Raw genomic sequence first — 21,589 nt, forward strand, 5'->3', positions numbered from 1 at the left:
GGCCCCCCCGGCCAGTAAAGCGAGATGAGCACCGCAACCCCAGAGTCAGCCACGACTGGACCTAATGGTCAGGGGTCCCTTTACCTTTAAGGAGCTCGAGGCAGCATTCCAGAAAGATTGCTCCCTTCCCTTCCTCAAAACAACCCTGCGAGGGAGGCCGATGGGGAGACAGAACTTGACGGCTGAGAGTGGCGCCCGGGGCCTCTCCAGTCCTGGCCCTGCTGTTAGGTCTGATTCTGACTGCAGGCAGCTTCTTGTGGCCCCCTGGGGGGGGTGCGCCCAAGGCAGAAATCAGGGTGCAGAGATAACTCGGGGGAAGGGATGGGTGGATGCGATGGAGAACCCGTCCCCCTCCGTTTCCCCTTCTCCCCTTCCTTGCTCCTCTGCCCTACAGCGCGCAGCTGCCTCTTTCCCCCTCCCTTCCACCTGCTCCCCCCTCCCTGCTCTGTCAAAACCCCCAAGGCAAAGAATAGCTCTTCTCTCTCTCTCTCTCTCTCTCTCTCTCTCTCTCTCTCTCTCTCTCTCTCTCTCTCTGTCCCAACCCCCCCCCCCCCTTCTGCAAGCTTGGCCCAGCTCCTCGCAGCCAATCTGCTGGGGGGAAGGACGGAGGTGGGTCTCTCTCCTCCAACGTCAGGGACTGAGTTCCTAGCTCTGCCACCGCCGCTGCCCGCCGCCCAGGACAAGCGGAAAAAGAGGGATGCTGTGAAGAAGAAGAAGCGGGCCTGGGGGGCTGCTGGCGATTGCTCGCTCTCTCTCTCTCCCTCCCCTCAACACAAGGCGCCCCCCTGCTCTTCCTCTCTCTCTCCTCTCTCTCTTTCTCTGTGCGTCCGTCCCCCCTCCAGCCTCTGCTTCTCCCCCCCCCCGCCCTGCTTGACCCTTTCCCCTGATTCCCCCCCCCACCCAAAGGGGATCTGTTTGGGATCTGTTTTCCAGCTGGGAGCGAAGGACAGAGGGGGACCTTCCTATTTTCCCACCCGCGCGCGCGAGCGGCGCTTTCTCCCTGTCTCCAATTCTCCCCTGCTTTTTCTGGGGGTGCTAGTTCCTGACTTTCTTCAGGGTTTTTGTGTTTTTTTTCCTTGGCCTGAAGGGGCGGGCGGTGGGTGGGTGGGAGGGAGAGGGTCACAGACAGAGAGAGAGAGAGAAAGGACTCAGGAAAGCTGACCTGACTGCGACCCACCCACCCAAATCCATTTTGCATTCTCCTTTGTCAATTTCACCTGGCCAGCAGGGTCGCAGGTCTCTTTGCTCTGCGCTCTCCCCCCCCCCCCCACTTTCTGGACACACCTCCCTCCTCCTTCTCCCAACCCCCCCTCCCTTAAAAAAAAAACCCCGAGCATCCTTTCTTATCTTCCCCCCCCCCCACCTCCCCCTGCTGGAGTCTCACGGGTACCGCGGAGGGGAAGTCCTCCGCGCCCTCGGCATGAAAATGATGGCAGGAGGTTCGGTGCACCAGAACGGTATCTTCCCCTCGGCAGCTCCTCAGCAGCAGCAGCAGCAGCAAGGGGGGCCCCAGCCGCAGCAGCAGCAGCCCCCCCAAGCCCCTCCGCAGTCCCACATGGATTCAGACCCTCCCGACTCTAGGAAAAGGCCGCTGGAGACCCCCACCGAAGCCATCAGCACCAAGAGGAGCAACACCGGAGGTGAGTGGACTTGGGGGGGGGGAGGGGGAAGGGGCTGGCAGCCAGGGAGGCTGCCAAGGGGCAGGAAGTCAGGGGTGACCAGGGCCTCCCCCCCCCCCAGACATATACACACACTCCCGGTCCACTTCGCATATGTGTGCACTGCAAGCGGGGTGGTCTGGGGCGCAGGGCGGCTCTAGGGAAAACCAGGCACCAGAAAGACACCTCAGTCTCCCAGAGGCCTCTTCCTTCAAGCTACTTGTCTGCTGCCTCCCCCCACCTCAAAATCTGCCCCGCAAAACAGCCCCCCCCCCTTCCCCATACCTCCGGACAGCCATATATCTCCATCCTTTTTAGGCGCCTCTTGCCTTAAGCAGCCCCATCCCTCCTAATGCCAACCTGAGCCAGATTTTGCACCTCTGCACCAAAGCTGACCCCCCCATTAAAAAAAACCCACCCATGTTTGAACCCGGCTCCCTCCCCATGCCTGTCTCCACCTGTCCCCATCCACCTCTGCATCTTCCTTTTGTGGATTTGCCCTCTTCTCCTTATTTTCCTTGGGGGGGGGTGTTCTTTGCCACACCCCAAAGGAAGCAATTTGCTTCCCTTTTAGCTCTACCCCCCCCCCCTGCAATAAAAACAGGGGGTTATCTCCTCTTTTACAATGTGGAATTCAAAAAGATGGGTGTCCTTTTCCCCCAGCCCAGCGCTGCCTCTCTGCCCCGTAAGGTTTTTAGGGGATATGATTTAATCTGTTCTTCACCTTTATCCTCACAAACAGTCCCCCTTGTGATTTTTAAATTCTAGATTTTTACAGCCCAGCCGAGGGGATCCTTTGCAATGTGTCCCCCCCCCCAACTCAGAAGGCGTGTGGCTGCGGAGTGCAGAAAATATAAGCTCCCCCTAAAAACGCACATTTCTCTGCAAAGATTTCACTAGTCTATGCAGCTGGTTATGTCAAAATGGAGTCTGTTAGAATAACTGTCTGTTTCCAGGGAAGAGGGGAAAGGAGTGGAGATATTCCGCCCCCCCCCCCCACCGCTCACACACATATAGACTATGGAAAACCTGTCAGCCCCCTTCCTCTCCTCCCCCCCCCTTCCATGACTGTCTGCTTGAGGAAATGAAGAGGGGAAGGATGTGAAAATCTGGACTCAAAAGAGGATGCAGGCAGCTGGGTTGTTGAAAAGGACACTGTGTGATCCAGGGATTTGTGGGGCGCTGGAGACAGAGGGAAAGGGAAAGGGGGGTGGGCAGAATAATGTCAATAGAGTATTGGGGGGGGGGAGAAAAAGAGAGCATTTATTGATTAAAATATATATATATATGTACGCAAAAGGGCTTTAAAAATGCAAATGGTCATTCCTGGCGCCTGAATTTCGGTTGACACTAAAGCTGTGTAAAAATAGGGATTTGCAAAGCGCCTCTCCGTGTCTTTCTCTTTCTGACTCACCCATCTGGGCTCCTTTTGTGAAGGACGGATTCACTTATTCTGCTGTTTCTGAGCCGATAGCAGTAGCTGCGTGCCGGCTCTGTGCCTGCTGGACTCTTTTTAGTATCCTCATCCTCATCATCCTCCTCATTATTATTATTTATTATGTACTAATAATTGGACCTGGTTCCGTTTTTATTGCTTGCGCGTTGATGAACCTATGAAGGCGTGCGCTCTCTCTCTCTCTCTCTCACACACACACAACACCATCACCCTCCAGATGTAATTAACATTTCGAGATGCTTTTGAGCTTCAGCGTTAGGGCAAGAAGCAATAAATATTGCGTCTGAAAGAGCCCCTGGGTCCTCTGGGGAAATCGACCTCCTTTATGACAGCGTCGCTGATGGGACTAATGGAGCAACTGGAATAAATAAAATGGGGAAAGGCGCGCGCGCGGGGGGGGGCTGGACTTATTGTTTTCTGTGTGTGTGTGTTTCATGTTTAAGAAAGAAGGAAGGAATTGGGGGGGGGGATGTGGAGAGGAGAAGGTGAGCAAAAAGGAACGAAGATCTGGCGATATTCTAAGCATGCCTTCGTAGGCGGGTTGCGTTGGAGGAGGAGGAGGAGGCGATGGGGAAATCGCTTGGCCGGGGGGGTTGCAGCAGGAGTCTGACAGCCACATATTTCAGGCTGGCGCTTTGGCTGCCATGCCCCCCCCACCGCACCCCTTTGCCAGCCAATCCCACCTTTGCTGCTCAGGGTGTCGCGTTTTTTCTCCAAGCGGTGCCCCCTACCTCTCCGCCGCCGCCGCCGCCCCCGTTTGGGGTTCGCTGCCCGTGATGGATTTGGGGAGGGAGGAGGCGGAGGGGGGGGGAAGAAGGAGAAGCATTGATGGCATTGCAGGGGGAGTGGGGTGGGGAGGAGTGTGACGGAGATGGAGGGGAACGCCGTAGTGGTACCTAATGTGCATCGCCAAAGGACACCGATTGCCGAGGAAATGCGCAAGAGCGAAAGTCACGCAGGCCTGGCGGCGGCGGCGGCAGCGGTGGCGGCCCAGCCGGGAGGTTAGCAAAGCGCCTGGGTGCTGGAGTGGCAGCGTGTGTGTGCATGTGTGTGTGTGTGTATGTGTGCATGCGTGTGCGCCTCAGTGTGCCACATCTCACGCGCGGGTGAAGGTCAAACTGGGTGGGCTGTTTTGTCCTTACAAAGTTTGGGTGTTTGATTTTCAGCCTGAGCATCCTGGAGGATGGAGAGGGGGGCATGTAGCCAACAATTCTTGCGCCTATGATCTGATTCATCCCTGATGGGGGAACAGGCAGGGTCTTGCACCGGCCTTATGGAGTCCTTGGGGACTTCCACTGTGTCCAGGATGTCCCCTCCGAGCTCTGCTGGTGAAGCCCAGGCCTTCCCAGCTGAGGGGACGTCACCAGCAAGGACTGGGCTGGCTGGCCTCTGGCTGCAGGCCCTTATGACACACTTGACGGGTTCCCCCAGGCCTGCTTGGGTGGCTGAGAAGGGTGTCAGGCCTTAGGGAGAGGAGTGGGAGGGCAGGATGAGGCCTAGCGACATGCCGAAGCGTTTTCTGCCGCAACTGTTATGCGTGGGGCTCTAGACAGAGCTTCCCAGCCTTGGCTTGCGATGGGCCGTGCCAGAGGTCAAGGTTAGGGCTTGGGGCACGAGTTCCGTTCCTGCTGTTCCTGGGTGACCTTGGCAGGGAGGGTGGGTGAGTGGTGGTCAATGCGTTTCTCCTTCACGCTGCCAGCGTGGCAAAAGCTCCACGTTCCGAGCGCCGAGCATAAAATGGGTTACGACAGCCTGATGGAGAAGGGAGGCGCGTTGCCTGTCTCCCCCCCCCCAAAAAAAAATTGGCTGCGAAAAAACAGCTCCTCCCCATCCCATGCTCTCAGCGGTGCTGCTCCAAGACCCAGTTTCTGAGACAAAAGACCCAAAGGGGTTCTGGGCCTTTTTTCCCCAGGGGTGGGTCTATGGCAATTTGGAACTGGAATTGAGAGTGGGGTGGGGAGCGGGCAAATGCCCCCAGGTCTACAAGCACGAGGGAGAGACACCTGTTCGAGTCGGGTGTCAGAAACCCGGGGAAGTGGGTGCTCTTCGCAACCCCACAGCAAGTGGGAAAACAAAGCTTAGCGAACCTGGCTGAGCTCAAAACCTCAAACCCAAACACCTTAAAGGACCATGACCAAATGATGTAAGCAGGTCGGTGGGAGCTCTCCAGCATTTTGCACCGAGCTATTTATTGAGCGTTACACGGGTGGCGCTGTGGGTTAAACCACAGAGCCTAGGATTTGCCGATCAGAAGGTCGGCGGTTCAAATCCCCGCAACGGGGTGAGCTCCCGTTGCTCGGTCCCTGCTCCTGCCAACCCATCAGTTTGGAAGCACATCAAGTGCAAGTAGATAAATAGGTACCACTCTGGCGGGAAGGTAAACGGCGTTTCCGTGCGCTGCTCTGGTTCGCCAGAAGCGGCTTAGTCCTGTTGGCCACATGACCCAGAAGCTGTACACCGGATCCCTCGGCCAGTAAAGCGAGATGAGCGCCGCAACCCCAGGGTCACCCATGACTGGACCTAATGGTCAGGGGTCCCTTTTACCTTTACCTTATTTACTGAGCATTAATTCTGACTGGTTTGTGGGGAGGTTAGGTGAAGCAGAGTCAAAGCAAGTGCTATATCCCACATGTATATCCCAGCGCAATTTCCCCGTCGCTTTTTATATGGCATAAGGTCTGATCCTTTGTGAAAGAGGGGTTTGTTGCTCAAGACGTGCCGGTTAACTGTCATTGCGCAACCTGAATGTGTCGATATGTGACCCCAAAACAGCGACAGTCTGGAAGCCCCTTTGGTCTCACTTGTTTGTCTGTCTGTCTTTCTGTCTGCCTCCCGGGCAATGGGAGGGTTATACACCATGCAACCCACTCTGGGCTCCTACAGAACAAGTTCATTCCCTTAGGCCAAAGTAGCTGACCCAGAGAAGCAAAGATGTATGTTGATAAAATCTTCAGGGGTGTGGCACATAGAATCCTAGAACTGTAGAGTTGGAAGGGATCACGAGGGTCATCTAGTCCAACCCCCCCTGCAATGCAGAAATCTTTTGCCCAATTTGGGGCTCAAACCCACAACCTTGAGATTAAGAATCTCATGCTCTACCAACTGAGCACTGTGTAGTGGTTAGAGCAGGGGTCAGCAAACTTTTTCAGCAGGGGGCCGGTCCCCTGTCCCTCAGACCTTGTGGGGGTCTGGACTATATTTTGGAAAATAAAAATGAGCGAATTCCTGTGCCCCACAAATAGCCCAGAGATGCATTTTAAATAAAAGGACACATTCTACTCATGTAAAAACATGCTGATTCCCGGACCATCCGCAGGCCAGATTTAGAAGCCGATTGGGCCAGATCTGGCCTACCCATGGGTTAGAGCAGGGGTCGGCAACCCGCGGAGCCGCATGTGGCTCTTTTACACCTTTGCCGCGGCTCCGGGGCGGATACTAGCGAGGGGAGGAGGCGCATTGTGCGCCTCGTCACTCCTCACTGTGGCGGGCGCTGTACTGGCGGTGACATCACATGGGGGCGGTGCGTGCGTTAGTCACGCACCGCCCCGACGTCACCTTCCCGCCTGCCCACCCATTACATTGTAAGGGGCATGTACGCTGGTCACTGCATTGAAAGGGGGCATGTACGCTGGTCACTGTTTTGAAGGGGAGTAAAGAACACACACACACAAAAAGGTAACTTGTTAATTTAACGTTTATTTCTATGAGGAGGAGTAATTCTGAGGGGTCAAACAAAGAAATAATAAAAAAGTGACAAAAAAGTTATTTGTATAATGACGAGTTTTGCGGCTCCCAGTTTTTTTTTCTTTGGAAACGGGTCCAAGTGGCTCTTTTTGTCTTAAAGGTTGCAGACCCATGGGTTAGAGTGTCAAAATAGGACTGGGAGACCAAGGTTCAAATTGCCTGAAATTCACAGAATATGGCCTTGGGAGCCATTCGCTGCCTCTCAGCTTGGCCTAGCTCATAGGGTTGTTGTGTAGATTAGTGAGGAGAGGGAGAACCACGTCTGCTCCTCTGAGGAAATAAATGCACTCAATTTGACCAAGGAATCAATAAGTTTGGCTCCCAGCAGCTCTTCTGCTGCTACAGAGGATTTAACTGTAAGCGGTGGAGCAGGGACGAGATTTTATGGTTAAGACCACCTTTCCCCAACCTGGTGCCCCCCCCCCAGGCAGGTGTTTTGGGCTACAGGTATCTGGCACCAGTCTGGAGAAGTAAGGAATACCAGGAGACATGGTGGCAAAGGCTGCCAAGATGTTTTGTTCAGCAGTGAGATGCTCAAACTGAAGGAGTGCAGCAAAAGCGTGGCACTTTATAGCAGGCGACTGCAGGGGATTGGCTGTTTGGGGTCACGTGATTCCCAGACTCCCCCAGGGGGGTTCTGGGCTGTGTTAGCATCGCAGCTTGAGGTGCTTGCCGTTTCCTCCTCCATTCAGGGGAGTCTCAGTGCCCAAAGTCTGGGGCTCCTTTGGCAGACCCAGTTTTGGAAATGAAGCCGTGAGTGCGTGGGAAAATTTGGTCATGGGGAGGCAAGCTGCATGTTTCCAAGCACAATTCAAAGTGTTGGTGCTGACCTTTGAAGCCCTAAATGGCCTCGGTCCAGTATACCTGAAGGAGCGTCTCCACCCCCATCGTTCTGCCCGGACACTGAGGTGCAGCGCCGAGGGCCTTCTGGCGGTTCCCTCACTGCGAGAAGCCATGTTGCAGGGAACCAGGCAGAGGGCCTTCTCGGTGGTGGCACCCGTCCTGTGGAACACCCTCCCACCAGATGTCAAAGAGAAAAACAACTACCAGACTTTTAGAAGACATCTGAAGGCAGCCTTGTTTATGGAAGCTTTTAATGTATGATGGACTACTGTATTTTAATATTTTGTTGGAAGCCGCCCAGAGTGGCTGGGGAAACCCAGCCAGATTGGCAAGGTATAAATAATAAATTATTATTATATTATTATTATTATTACTTTGTGGGCTGCATCCTGAATTTGAAAATAAGTGTTTGGGTGGAGCCGTGTACCATCTCGACTGAAGCCCTGGGTAAAGTGTAGGGGGCGTGTGACTCTACAGGAGAGGGCCATCATGGTTGTGAGAGATAATAAAAAAGTGCAGGAAAAGGCAAGCAAAGTTATCTAGGTGCTCCCAACCCCAACCAAGTTTAGAAATTTCAGCTGGTGCAGAATTCAGTCGCCAGGTTGCTCACCGGAGCAAGACAGTTTGAGCATATTACACCGATCCTGGTCTGACTGCACTGGCTACCAATTAGTTCCTGGGCCCAAATCAAAGTGCTGGTTTTGACCTACAAAGCCTTAAACGGCTCAGGACCGCAATACCTCAAGGACTGCCTCTTTCCATATGAACCTCCCCGGACCCTGAACTCACCTTCTGAGGCCCTCCTTTGTGTGCGTCCTCCTCAAGAGGTCCAGAGGGTGGCAACACAAGAACGGGGCCTTCTCTGCAGTGGCTCCCCGTCTGTGGGATGCTCTCCCCAGGGAAGTTTGCCTGGCGCCTTCATCACACACCTTTAGACACCAGGCAGAAACGTTCCTTTTTAAGCAGGCCTTTGGTTGATCTGATTTACACCCTTTTAAAATGTGGTTTTTGCGGTGGTGGGGCTAATGGGTTGTTGTTTTTATTTTTATTATTTTGTGGTTTTATATCTTCATTTTATTCTGTGAACCGCCCTGAGACCCTCGGGTATAAGGTGGTATATAATTCAATAAATAATAATAATAATAATAATAATAATAATAATACCTCTTAGACAAGGGAGGGGGAAGCTGTGTTCCTGCAGACATCCCCTCAGCCCCTGCCAGCACAGTGAAGGATCATGGGAGTTGTAATCCGACATCATCTACAGCCCCACAGATTCTCCATCTGTGTCCTAGAGTCATTGCCATGGGGGCCCCTGTAAAGATCTGTGGCCCTCGATGGCACCCCAGTCCCTTTTCCTGGATTTTCAGCAGTCTTTTTTTAAAAAAACCTGAACTTATAAGTCCTCCTTAGGGAGGTTTAAGGAGATTTTTCGAGGCAGAATTTTAAGAAGAAATCTTGCTCTCGCCTTCCTGGGTTCTGGCTATTGAACTCCAAAGATGAGGATTAAGCAGTGTATTTTTTTATTATAATAATAATAATAATAATAATAATAATAATAATAATAATTTATTTGTACCCCGCCCATCTGGCTGCATTTCCCCAGCCACTCTGGGCCTTGAGATGTCTTCTGAATGTCAGGTAGTTATTTATCGCTTTGACATCTGATGGGAGGGCATTCCACAGGGCGGGTGCCACCACCGAGAAGGCCCTCTGCCTGGTTCCCTGCAACATGGCTTCTCGCAGTGAGGGAACCGCTGGATCTCAGCGTCTGGGCAGAACGATGGGGGTGCATTTCCCCCCAATAATATGCAATAAAAATGCATTTCCCCCCAATAATAACCTTTAAATTAAAGTTAATCTTCAGGCCCACTGCCACCCAACCTCGTTGCACCTCTCTGCTTTTTTATGTAACCTGCTGCCTGGAACTTCTTTTGTACAAGGGGACTGTCAACCTGAGCTCTCCTCCCTCCCCAAGGAGGAAAAGACTTCCCCAGATCCAATCCTTTCCTGTCCAGAGAGAGGCAGCTTTTCCTATTTAATCTCGCCGCCCGTCTACCCTGCCTGCCACGATCTTGTATTAGCGGGAGGGTGGCAGTGGAACCGGGGGCGAGCAGGAAAAAAGAGGCCGCGATACTTGGCTCGTTGTTGATCTCAGGATTTGCAGTTGCAGATCAGAGGCCTTGCAGCGGTTTGCAGCTGTTCCGCGAAAGGCTTTGCTTTTTTGGAGGGGGGGGGAGAGGGGGGAAGACAATAATCATTTTAGCTTAGACGTAACCAATCTGGGGCTAAACAATTCTACTCGCCGCCCCCTCTCTGTGTCAGCTACATCACTCTTGATTCCAGAGGCTCAGCTGCTATCAGATCAGATGGGAGAGCAGTAGGGGCCAGGATTGAACCTGACCTACTTTTGCAAACCGGAGGGAGAGCGCTTTGACCCAGGAACTACCAAAAGGCCACCTCTGCAACTCCCAGTCAACGCTCACCTGCTCCTCTGCTGCCCACATCATACTAATTTCTCCACCGTTTATCTACCGTATTTTTCGCTCTATAAGACGCACCAGACCACAAGACGCACCTAGTTTTTGGAGGAGGAAAACAAGAAAAAAAATATTCTGAATCCCAGAAGCCAGAACAGCAAGAGGGATCGCTGCGCAGCGAAAGCAGCAATCCCTCTTGCTGGTCTGGCTTCTGGGATAGCTGCGCAGCCTGCATTCGCTCCATAAGACGCACACACCCCTTACTTTTTAGGAGGGAAAAAGTAAGTCTTATAGAGCAAAAAATACGGTATTTATTTTATAATAATTTTTATTAAGTTTTCCATTTTAACAATCCAATCACATCACATTAATTATTCCAAATTATACCAATGCATATCATGAAGTCCAAATATTTTGCCAAATTATAAATTTTTGTTGGGGGTTCCCATGCTTCGAGTTCAGTAAGGGTCCAATCATCTCATATTTCTGCTGTTTTTAGTGTTCACCAGTCCCATCTTTCAATCTTCTTGTTGTTATCCTTTTTCTTCTTTATAGCCTCTGAGTTGTTTCCACAGGCGAGTTAAAGTAAGCAATATTATGCTTCTGTGTGAACTTTGTATGGCTCTCCCTTTTTTTATATAAAGCTGGTAAGTGTTTTGTTTGCAATAAATCCTCACACGCTGTTATTTATGCCGAATCCATCCCAAAGTCCTCCTCGGGTGGCAGACGCCATCTTTCTCAGCTCCGATGAAATAGAATCTAGGCGTTTGCTCATTAATTTTCCCAGACAAGTTGCACCTTTGCAGAGAAGATTTGCCATTCTCCACCGTTTATCTAAATGTCATTTCTCTCCCTCCCGTCTCCCGTTTTTTTAAAAAAGGGGTCTCAGCAGGAGGGCTGGGAAAGGCTCCTTAACCCAACCTGGTGCCATCGAGGTGTTTTGGGTGCCCTCGCAGACTGTCGCTGTTTTAAGCTGAGATTCAGACACAAACCAGCCACGCTGCGCTATTGGCATTGATTTGGAGCTCTTCTGCAACAAACCAGCTCCACTTCACTTTTTTCGGCCTCTTAAGTGAGATGGGCGCACAACCCTAGAGTCTGTCAAGACTGGCCCATACGGGCAGGGGTACCTTTACCTTTACCTTTATTCCAGAACCTGTGAAGGGTAGCAGGTAGGCAAAGGCCTTGATCTATTGATGCTCCCACCATCAGTAATGGGCCAGAAGGACCAGGGATCTGACTCACTACCCAAGGCACCTTCAAGTGCTCATGTGTATTAATAATAATAATAATAATAATAGTAGTAATAATAATTTATACCCCATGCATCTGGCAGGGCCTCTCCAGCCACTCTGGGCGGCTTCCAACAGGATATTAAAAACACAATAAAACATCAAACATGGAAACTTCCCTAAACAGGGCTGCCTTCAGATGTCTTCTAAAAGCCAGATAGTTGTTTATTTCCTTGACATCTGATGGGAGGGTGTTCCACAGCGTGGGTGCCACCACCGAGAAGGCCCTCTGCCTGGTTCCCTGTAACCTCACTTCTCGCAGTGAGGGAACCACCAGAAGGCCCTCGGTGCTGGATCTCAGCGTCCGGGCAGAACGATGGGGGTGGAGACGCTCCTTCAGGTATACTGGGCCTTTGAGGCCGTTGAGGGCTTTAAAGGTCAGCAGCTTTAAAGGCTCAATAAAAGGTCCCAAAATGCATATTCTGCGGGAAAATGCAAAGCAAAATGCATGTTTTGGAGCAAAATGCCTACAGAAATATGAATTTCCACGCATTTGAAGAACAGTCGCACTATAGTGTAGAAACAGGGCAGGACAAACCTAGGAATGTTGTTGTTGTTCAGTTGTTTAGTCAGGTCAGTCTTCGTGACCCCCTGGACCGGAGCACGCCAGGCACTCCTGTCTTCCACGGCCTCCCGCAGTTTGGTCAAACTCCTGCTGGTATCTTCGAGAACACTGTCCAACCATCTCGTCCTCTGTTGTCCCCTTCTCCTTGTGCCCTCCATCTTTCCCAACATCAGGGTCTTTTCCGGGGAGTCTTCTCTTCTCATGAGGGAGCCAAAGTATTGGAGCCTCAGCTTCAGGATCTGTCCTTCCAGTGAGCACTCAGGGCTGATTTCCTTCAGAATGGATCGGTTTGATCTTCTTGCAGTCCACGGGCCTCACAAGAGTCTCCTCCAGCACCATAATTCAAAAGCATCCATTCTTTGGTGATCAGCCTTCTTTATGGTCCAGCTCTCACTTCCATACATCAATACAGTGGTATCTTGGGTTAAGAACTTAATTCGTTCTGGAGGTCCGTTCTTAACCTAAAACTGTTCTTAACCTGAAGCCCCACTTTAGCTAATGGGGCCTCCCACTGCTGCCACCGCGCGATTTCTGTTCTCATCCTGAAGCAAAGTTCTTAACCCGAGGTACTATTTCTGGGTTAGCGGAGTCTGTAACCTGAAGCCTCTGTAACCTGAAGCGCCTGTAGCCCGAGGTACCACTGTACTTAGGAATAAACACTTGCAAAACTGGCATGGACTGGACATGAAGGTCCCATCTCACCCTCAAGGGCCAGTTTAGACCTTAGATCTTGCTTCTCGTCTGACTGGCAGTGGGTCTCTCCACTGTCTGAAGTTTTCTACAGTTGCGCTCCTTGGGCCTTTATGCGGAACTGGATCTGGGACCCTCGACAAGCAGAGCCAAAGCTCTGCCACTGAGCTAAATCGCCTGCCTCAATTTCTGAGCATCAGCGGCTGATCACAACCAGACAACCAGATGCCCCGGGAAAGCTTGCATGTGGGGCCTGAGCATAACAGCACTCTCCCCTCCTGCTGTTTCTGGCGACTGGTATTTAGAGACGCTCGACATTCCACACTGTAAATACATAGGAAGTACACTGAAGCTATTGGGTCAGGCCATTGGTTCATCACTGGACTGGGTGTTCATCAGTATGCAGATGACACCCAGCTCTACCTCTCCTTTAAATCAGAACCAGTGAAGGCGGTGAAGGTCCTGTGTGAGTGCCTGGAGGCGGTTGGAGGATGGATGGCGGCTAACAGATTGAGGTTGAATCCTGACAAGACAGAAGTACTGTTTTGGGGGGACAGGGTGGGTGTGGAGGATTCCCTGGTCCTGAATGGGGTCACTGTGCCCCTGAAGGACCAGGTGCGCAGCCTGGGAGTCATTTTGGACTCACAGCTGTCCATGGAGGTGCAGGTCAATTCTGTGTCCAGGGCAGCTGTTCACCAATTCCATCTGGTACGCAGGCTAAAACCCTACCTGCCTGCGGACTGTCTAGCCAGAGTGGTGCATGCTCTGGTTATCTCCCGCTTGGTCTACTGCAACGCGCTCTACGTGGAGCTACCTTTGAAGGTGACCCGGAAACTGCAATTAATCCAGAATGTGGCAGCTAGACTGGTGACTGGGAGTGGCTGCCGGGACCACATAACACCGGTTCTGAGAGATCTGCATTGGCTCCCAGTATGTTTCCGAACACGATTCAAAGTGTTGGTGCTGACCTTTAAAGCCCTAAACGGCCTCGGTCCTATATACCTGAAGGAGCGTCTCAACCCCCATTGTTCAGCCCGGACACTGAGATCCAGCGCCGAGGGCCTTCTGGCGGTTCCCTCATTGTGAGAAGTGAGACTACAGGGAACCAGACAGAGGGCCTTCTTGGTAGTGGCGTCCGCCCTGTGGAACACCCTCCCATCAGATGTCAAAGAGATAAACAACTATCTGACATTCAGAAGACATCTTAAGGCAGCCCTGTTCAGGGAAGTTTTTAATATGTAACGCTGTACTGTTTTAACACTTGATTGGGAGCCGCCCAGAGTGGCTGGGGAAACTCAGCCAGATGGGTGGGGTATAAATAATAAATTATTATTATTATTATTATTATTATTATTATTATTATTATTATTATTATTATTATCATCTAGCCTAGCAGTGTCTACATGGACCAGCAGCAGATGTCCAGGGTTTCAAGTTGGGGATCTTATCCCAGCCCTACCTGGGAACGGAATAAGCTGCTCCCCCCCTTCCCTCATGACACAGAGTTAAAGGTGGAGCCATACCTGGCAGGTGGATCTTGTGCCAGACAGGCTGATCTTGCAGCTGAGGAGTCTGGCTGTTATGTACTGAGTGGAATAGGATCCAAAATGTAGCAGTCTGATTGGCCCTAGAACAATAGGATTCAGAAAGCAGCAGTCTGATTGGTCCTAGAACAATAGGATTCAGAAAGCAGCAGTCTGATTGGCCCTAGAACAATAGGATTCAGAAAGCAGCAGTCTGATTGGTCCTAGAACAATAGGGTCCAGAATGCAGCCGTCTGATTGGTCCACAGGAGCCACCCAATCCAGCTCCAGGTGGAAGTGAATCTGCAACCTGATTAGCCTACAGGAGAATCCCGGAATTAGCCAGTCACGTGGGGCACATTGTGTAAATAATGTATATAAGGCAGACATTCTGGGGGAACTTCCATTCCTCCTCACCACTACGAGCTGAATAAAGAGCATGAAATCCATTTTCGACTCCGAGTATATTTCACTGGCCCTCGCCACGTGTGAAATGTTGGCCTTGGAGTCTTGGGTTCAGATCTGTGATTTAGGCACATGGCAGGTTGGATTTAATTTGTTGTTGGTGTGCTGGTTTCTCCCCCCCCCCCCCATTTTCATTTTAATGGTAGGCTTCACCTTCAGCCTTTCTGCTGCTCCCAATTTAAGCACCGGGTGTTTTGCTACACATATGTTGAGCCTTCGACAGTGACATTTTTGAATGGCCTGTGGTTCGAGATGGGAGCTGCTTGGCCCTGGAACTCCGGGCTAAGCTTGATCTCCCCCACCCCTTCTGCATGGTCACCCTATTTTTATTGTCAGTACTTATGCACCCTTGCCTTACCGCTGGCCTTGGTCTGCCGCTGTCAGTGGCTCTGTTTTGCCTGTCTGTAAAATGAGTATTATAAGGCTCTGCCCAGTAGAATTAAGCCTGGTGAAATTTCATCTTTTGAGAAACAGCGAGATGAATGGTTGAGGCCTGTCTTGAAAACCCTGCTCCAAAGCTGTAGAACAGGTGTGTCTAACATACCCAGCCTGGGGTATGTTATCTGGCCCCACCAAGACCCCACTGATTTTGCTGCCAGCGGTAAGACTTCCTTCCTTCCTTCCCTGCCTCCCTTCTTCTTCTCCCTTCTTCTCCCTTCTCCTTCCTTCCTTCCTTCCTTCCTTCTCTCCCTCCTTCCTTCTCTCCCTCCTTCCTTCTCTCCCTCCTTTCTTCCCTCCCTCCCTCCCTCCTTCCCTCCCTCCTTCCTTCCTTCCTTCCTTCCTTCCTTCCTTCCCTCCCTCCCTCCCTCCTTCCTTCCTTCCTTCCTTCCTTTCCTCTCTGCCAGCCCAGTTCCCTGATCATGATGAAATCACTCTAGTCATCAGATTGGTGATTTGATGACCGTGTGTGTGTGTGTGTGTGTGTGTGTGTGGCTGGAGGTGTTTCATGCCTTCTGCATGTGCCATGTGTCTACGTGGCCCCCAGAGGATTAGCCAAGGGTGAATGTGGCCCTCAGGCCAGAAGAGGGTTAGACACCCCTGCTGTAGGGAAAGTCTGATCCGGAAGTCTTTGGTGAGCCTGCCTCTTTAGCAAGAGCCCGCAGTACACAGGACCACAGCCTCACACTTGGCAAGAATATCCGGTTTTGACTTCTCCCTGTGACCTGCCTGATGGTCTCTGCCACATGCTGGAAGCAAACCTGATAAAACTGGGTCAGGTATTCTAAGATTCTGATTCATGCAGGCCTTGATGTTTGAGGAGTGCTAAAAGCAGAAATAGTAAGGTATTAGATATTGGCGCTTTGGGCACACACACACACACCATTTCTCAAAAAGAGAGCACAGAACTAGAAAAAGTACAGAGAAGGGCAACAGCCATGAGCAGTCGAGGTTCCTTCCCTTCGCAGATAGTCTAAAATGTTGGGGGGCAAGTCAAACCGATGGGGAGGAATTTCAGTACTTTCCCCCACAAACCGACAGAATTAAAATGCCATTTACCACTGCGAAGTGCGGTGGTTGCCAATAGCCTTAGATGGTTTCTTTAAAAGGATTACGCACGTTTGTGGAAATGTGAGAGAGTGGTGTGCCTTATCAGCGTCCACCAGTCAATCAGATTTATTTGCTAAAAGCCATTCGGTTATCACAAGAATTGCAGACCTAATCGAGTTGAAAGATGCGTTTTAGCCCAGGTGTCCCTCAAATAACATTGAACTCCATTTGGTATGATCTGCTGGGCTGCTAGAGCAAATGTAAGGTAACGGTAAAGGTACCCCTGCCCGTACGGGCCAGTCTTGACAGACTCTAGGGTTGTGCGCCCATCTCACTCAAGAGGCCGGGGGCCAGCGCTGTCCGGAGACACTTCCGGGTCACGTGGCCAGCGTGACGAAGCTGCTCTGGCGAGCCAGAGCGGCACACGGAAATGCCGTTTACCTTCCCGCTAGTAAGCGGTCCCTATTTATCTACTTGCACCCGGGGGTGCTTTCGAACTGCTAGGTTGGCAGGCGCTGGGACCGAACAACGGGAGCGCACCCCGCCGCGGGGATTCGAACCGCCGACCTTTCGATCGGCAAGCCCTAGGCGCTGAGGCTTTTACCCACAGCGCCACCCACGTGGGTAGAAGCCTTATATGTAATATATTAATCCTCACCAACCAAGAGATAGCAGATTTTCTCCAAACTGCTCAGAACAGAAACTTGTCTCAGTAATCTCTTTCCTCAGGACCTGCAGCCTCTAAGTTTCTTGGAGTCCAACTTCCATCATCCCCAGTCAGCTGGTCAGGGTTGATGGGAGTTGGAGTCCAGAGACAACTGGAAAACCACTGGATTTCCATCCCTAGGTAAAGGTAAAGGGACCCCTGACTGTTCAGTCCATTCGTGGCCGACTCTGGGGTTGCGGTGCTCATCTCGCTTTATTGGCCGAGGGAGCCGGCGTACAGCTTCCGGGTCATGTGGCCAGCATGACTAAGCTGCTTCTGGCGAACCAGTTTTCGGATGTTTTTCGGAAGCTGACATCCGACACGGCTTCTGCTTGAGTGCAGGAAGCTTTTGCAACCAGTTGAAAGCTATGCCTTGGTTGTCGAACATTTCGGAATCTGAACGGGCTTCCAGAACGGAGTATGTTTGACAACCGAGCTTTGACTGTATAAGTCATTGATATTGTAAGATTGTTTAAATGAATATCCTAAATTGTAAAACAGATAATGAAATAAAAATTAGATAGATGATAGATAGATAGATAGATAGATAGATAGATAGATAGATAGATGATAGATAGATAGATAGATAGATAGATAGATAGATGATAGATGATAGATAGATGATAGATAGATAGATGATAGATAGATGATAGATAGATGATAGATAGATAGATAGATAGATAGATGATAGATGATAGATGATAGATGATAGATGATAGATAGATGATAGATAGATAGATAGATGATAGATAGATGATAGATAGATAGATAGATGATAGATAGATGATAGATAGATAGATAGATGATAGATAGATGATAGATAGATGATAGATAGATAGATGATAGATAGATGATAGATAGATAGATAGATGATAGATAGATGATAGATAGATAGATAGATGATAGATAGATGATAGATAGATGATAGATAGATAGATGATAGATATGATAGATAGATGATAGATGATAGATAGATGATAGATAGATAGATGATAGATAGAAGATAGATAGATAGATAGATAGATGATAGATAGATAGATGATAGATAGATGATAGATAGAGATAGATAGATAGATAGATAGATAGATAGATAGATAGATGATAGATGATATAGATAGAGATAGATAGATAGATGATAGATAGATAGATAGATAGATAGATAGATAGATAGATAGATAGAGATAGATGATAGATAGAGATGTTAGATAGTTTGGAAGATCATAGTCAGATTTAACAGAATGAGACAATGGCGAGAATTGCATTGCTTGAAGATAACCTCTCGCGAACAAAACACCCCACTATTTTTTAACATTACATGTATGTATAAAAGTGTATAATTTGTATACCGCCCTTCATCTGTAGATCTCTGGGTGGTTGACAGCATAAAAATACAAGTTACAATTCAAAACACATAATAACAAAAACAAGAACAAAGCCAAAACAAGCCTCAGTCTCGTCGATCAACACCTCCCTCGTTTCCATGAATTTGCCTATTCCTTTTCAAATTAGACAAATCCTTGGAAACGTGGGAGGTGCCTTATCAGTGGTGGTTGAAGCGAACCTCCATGTTCAAGGGCAGTAGGCTGCGGCACGAGTGGGGAGGGGGGGATGGCCGCCATACTTGTGCCCTCTGTGCTTTGTGATGGGCAGGCTGGGGCAGAGCTCTCTGGAGAGAAACAGGCAGTGAAAGTAACTGAGAGTTGGCGGAGGACCTTCCTGGGGATTGTGGAGCTGTTGATGGGATGGTTGGTAACCGGGGAAACAGCAGGGCTTCTCTCTGCTGATCAGCTTGGGTTCCGCCGACTTCTAATGACTTAACTGGTTTAATCTACCCGAGAGGGAATTCTTTTAAGTGGATTTAGACAGAAGATCCTTCGGCTTAGAGAAAGGGTGGCGGGAAGCTCGCCATGGCAGCCGGACAGGAGGCAAAGGTGTCTCAAAAGTAGACCCCTCTGTCCACTTCTCGTTTTGTAGGGTTGCCTGTTGCCTCCTGCACTTAGGAATGCCTCCGATTTCCAAATAACCTGGGCCTGGGGAGCAGATGCTGCGTTATAATAATAATAATAATAATAATAATAATAATAATAATAATTTATTTATACCCCGCCCATCTGGCTGAGTTTCCCCAGCCACTCTGGGCGGCTCCCAATCGAGTGTTAAAAACAATACAGCATCAAATATTAAAAACTTCCCTAAACAGGGCCGCCTTCAGTAGTCTTTTAAAAATAAGAACTAGAAACTTTGCACACTCAAATGCTTAGGGTGTCTAGTTTCTCTGCATCTGAGACCTGGTGGCACCATATAACAAACCCTAAGGGAGCTGAGAAACGCAGAGAAGCTCTGAATTCTAGGCTTTTAGAAGACACTGTCTCTAGGACAGTATAAGAGCTCTTTGACAGTGGAACGGTCCCCCTTAAGAGGTGGTGGAATCTCCTTCCTTGGAGGTTTTTAAGCAGGGGGTGGGACTCAAAAGAGCAGGGGGTGGGACGAAAACAGCTTTTTGCAGCCCAAGCAGGTATTCCCTTGTGGGGAACATGCCAGGAGCCATTGGTGGTGAGCTGGCCCAGAAACCAGAGTGAGTAGAGCAACTGTTGTTACTGTTGTTAGCAGTGGCGTAGCGTGGGTTGTCAGCACCCGGGGCAAGGCAAGTAATTTGCGCCCCCTAACCCGTGGATTTGCACCCCCTAACCCTAACCCCCAGATGTTGCGCCCGGTGCGGCCGGCCCCCTCTGTACCCCCCATGCTACGCCACTGGTTGTTAGCTGCTCTGAGCCCAGCTTTGGCTGGGGAGGGCGGGATATAAATAACATATTATTATTATTATTATTATTATTATTCTGGGCCGGCAAGAGGCATCGTCACAGTTCCACAGAGCGGGTGTGGAGCAGGTGAAGGGGTGTGGCCGAAATAGGGGGCGTGGCTTCAGGAGAGCCCCCGGGGGCCAGCAAGACAGCCACCGAGGGCCGCATTTGCCACCCTCCCCAAACCTGCTCTTCTCCCCACCCCGGGCTCATAAAATAGTTTCCCAAGATGCAGTGCGGTCAGCGAGGAAAAGCAATATGAAAACCAGGATCAAGCACATCTCTCAGCGGCTGGTAGTGTGCCAGAAATCATAGAAAAATGATTTGCTTAGCATAGACCTAAGTATGGCTTCTGTTACCCTCCATCATTTATTCAATAGCAGCATTAAATATGCCCAAGGCAGAAGGCCAGAGAGCAGACTTCCCCAGGCTGGTGCCCTCAAGATGTTTTGGGCGACCACTTCCATCAGTCCCGGGCAGCATGCACAAAAAAACAAGTTGAGGTTACAGCATAGCTGTCAACTGTCCCTTATTTGGCGGGAAAGTCCCTTATTCCAGTGCCGTGTCCCGGTGCTGTCCCTTATTGATGATGTCCCTTAAATTTCCCAGGTTTCAAAGGAAGCAGCTCCTCTCCCTCCCTCCCTGCCGGCCGGGGAGGAGGGAGGCTCCAACTGTGTTGCTTGGCTGCGTTGCTCACCCAATAAGGAGTCTAAGAACGACTGGGGGGTGGAGCTTGCATGCCTTGTGCCGATCAAATTGGCCGCATTGCCTGGGGACTCGCCTTTGCTCAGCGCTTCCCAGCAGAGAGGTGACGGTGGTTTTCCTTGCTGCATCCCCTCTGCCGGGTTGCTGCGCTGTGGGAACCACCGCTTGAGGCTTTGTTTGGCTGCTGGCTGGGCTTTCTGCCTTTGGCTGGGAGGGGCTCAGAAGTCGAACACACCTGTGCTCCGAAAATCCCTTATTTTGGCTGCTGATCCCTTATTTTCGAGGCTGCTGGTCCCTTATTTTCAAATCTGTAGGTTGACAGCTATGGGTTACAGGTTGAGGTTATTTTGCTCAGTTTGCAGCAAATGCATTGGCCTGCCTCTCCCCTTGTATTTTTAATCTTTGTTGGAAGCCGCCCAGAGTGGCTGGGGAGACCCAGCCAGATGGGCGGGGTACAAATAATAAATTATTATTATTATTATTACTTAGGGTTGTGCTAATGGGCTTGGGAATTCTGTATGACCCTTTCGTATTCTGTCTATATTCTGTGAAAATCAAACAGGCTCCCACCACTCCTGACTACAGGTTTTATTACATATATATTATTATGTGGAATGCCCTCGCATCAGAAGTCAAGGAAACAGCAACTATATGACTTTTAGAAGACACCTGAAGGCAGCCCTGTATAGGGAAGTTTTTAGGTGTGATGTTTTATTGTTTTGTTAACTATTTTGTTGGGAACCTCCCAGAGAGGCTAGGGAAACCGAGTCAGATAGGCAGCGTATAAATAAAATATTATTATTAATATTAATAATTACAGACAGATATGGGTGCTTGTTTCTGTGGATATGCATACGGGCCATATTGGCCGAAATAGGAGCCACCCCAAATATCGTCAAATATGAAGTATCGTCAAATATGGCTTCAATTATAGGCTGCGCTAAAGTGTTAGATGAGCCAGATTTGGGGGTGAAAGGGCAATATAGTAAATAGATAAATAGACTTGCACTCATACATGGATGGTGGCTAACAGATTGAGGTTGAATCCTGACAAGACAGAAGTACTGTTTTGAAGGGAAGGGGGCGGGCAGGTGTGGGAGATTCCCTGGTCCTGAATGGGGTAACTGTGCCCCTGAAAGACCAGGTGTGCAGCCTGGGAGTCATTCTGGACTC

At 50.1% G+C, this 21,589-nt stretch overlaps 1 protein-coding gene across 2 annotated transcripts in view; it reads left to right on the plus strand.

Annotated features, from left to right (window-relative positions):
* Nucleotides 1-616: 616 nt before the first annotated feature.
* The window catches only part of NOVA2 (NOVA alternative splicing regulator 2), a 70,404-nt gene continuing 49,431 nt past the window's right edge, over nucleotides 617-21,589 (plus strand). Inside the window, exon 1 of one of the 2 annotated variants that reach the window (XM_083455503.1) lies at nucleotides 617-1,640. In XM_083455503.1, coding sequence (XP_083311629.1) covers nucleotides 1,421-1,640 — 220 coding nt within the window. In that variant the 5' untranslated portion in view covers nucleotides 617-1,420. Of the gene's footprint in view, nucleotides 1,641-4,004; nucleotides 4,116-21,589 lie in introns of those variants that run through there. The other variant, XM_083455504.1, reaches the window with a different exon arrangement.

Source organism: Podarcis tiliguerta, assembly GCF_965153285.1.
Source record: "Podarcis tiliguerta genome assembly, chromosome: 8".
Lineage (NCBI taxonomy): Eukaryota > Metazoa > Chordata > Lepidosauria > Squamata > Lacertidae > Podarcis > Podarcis tiliguerta.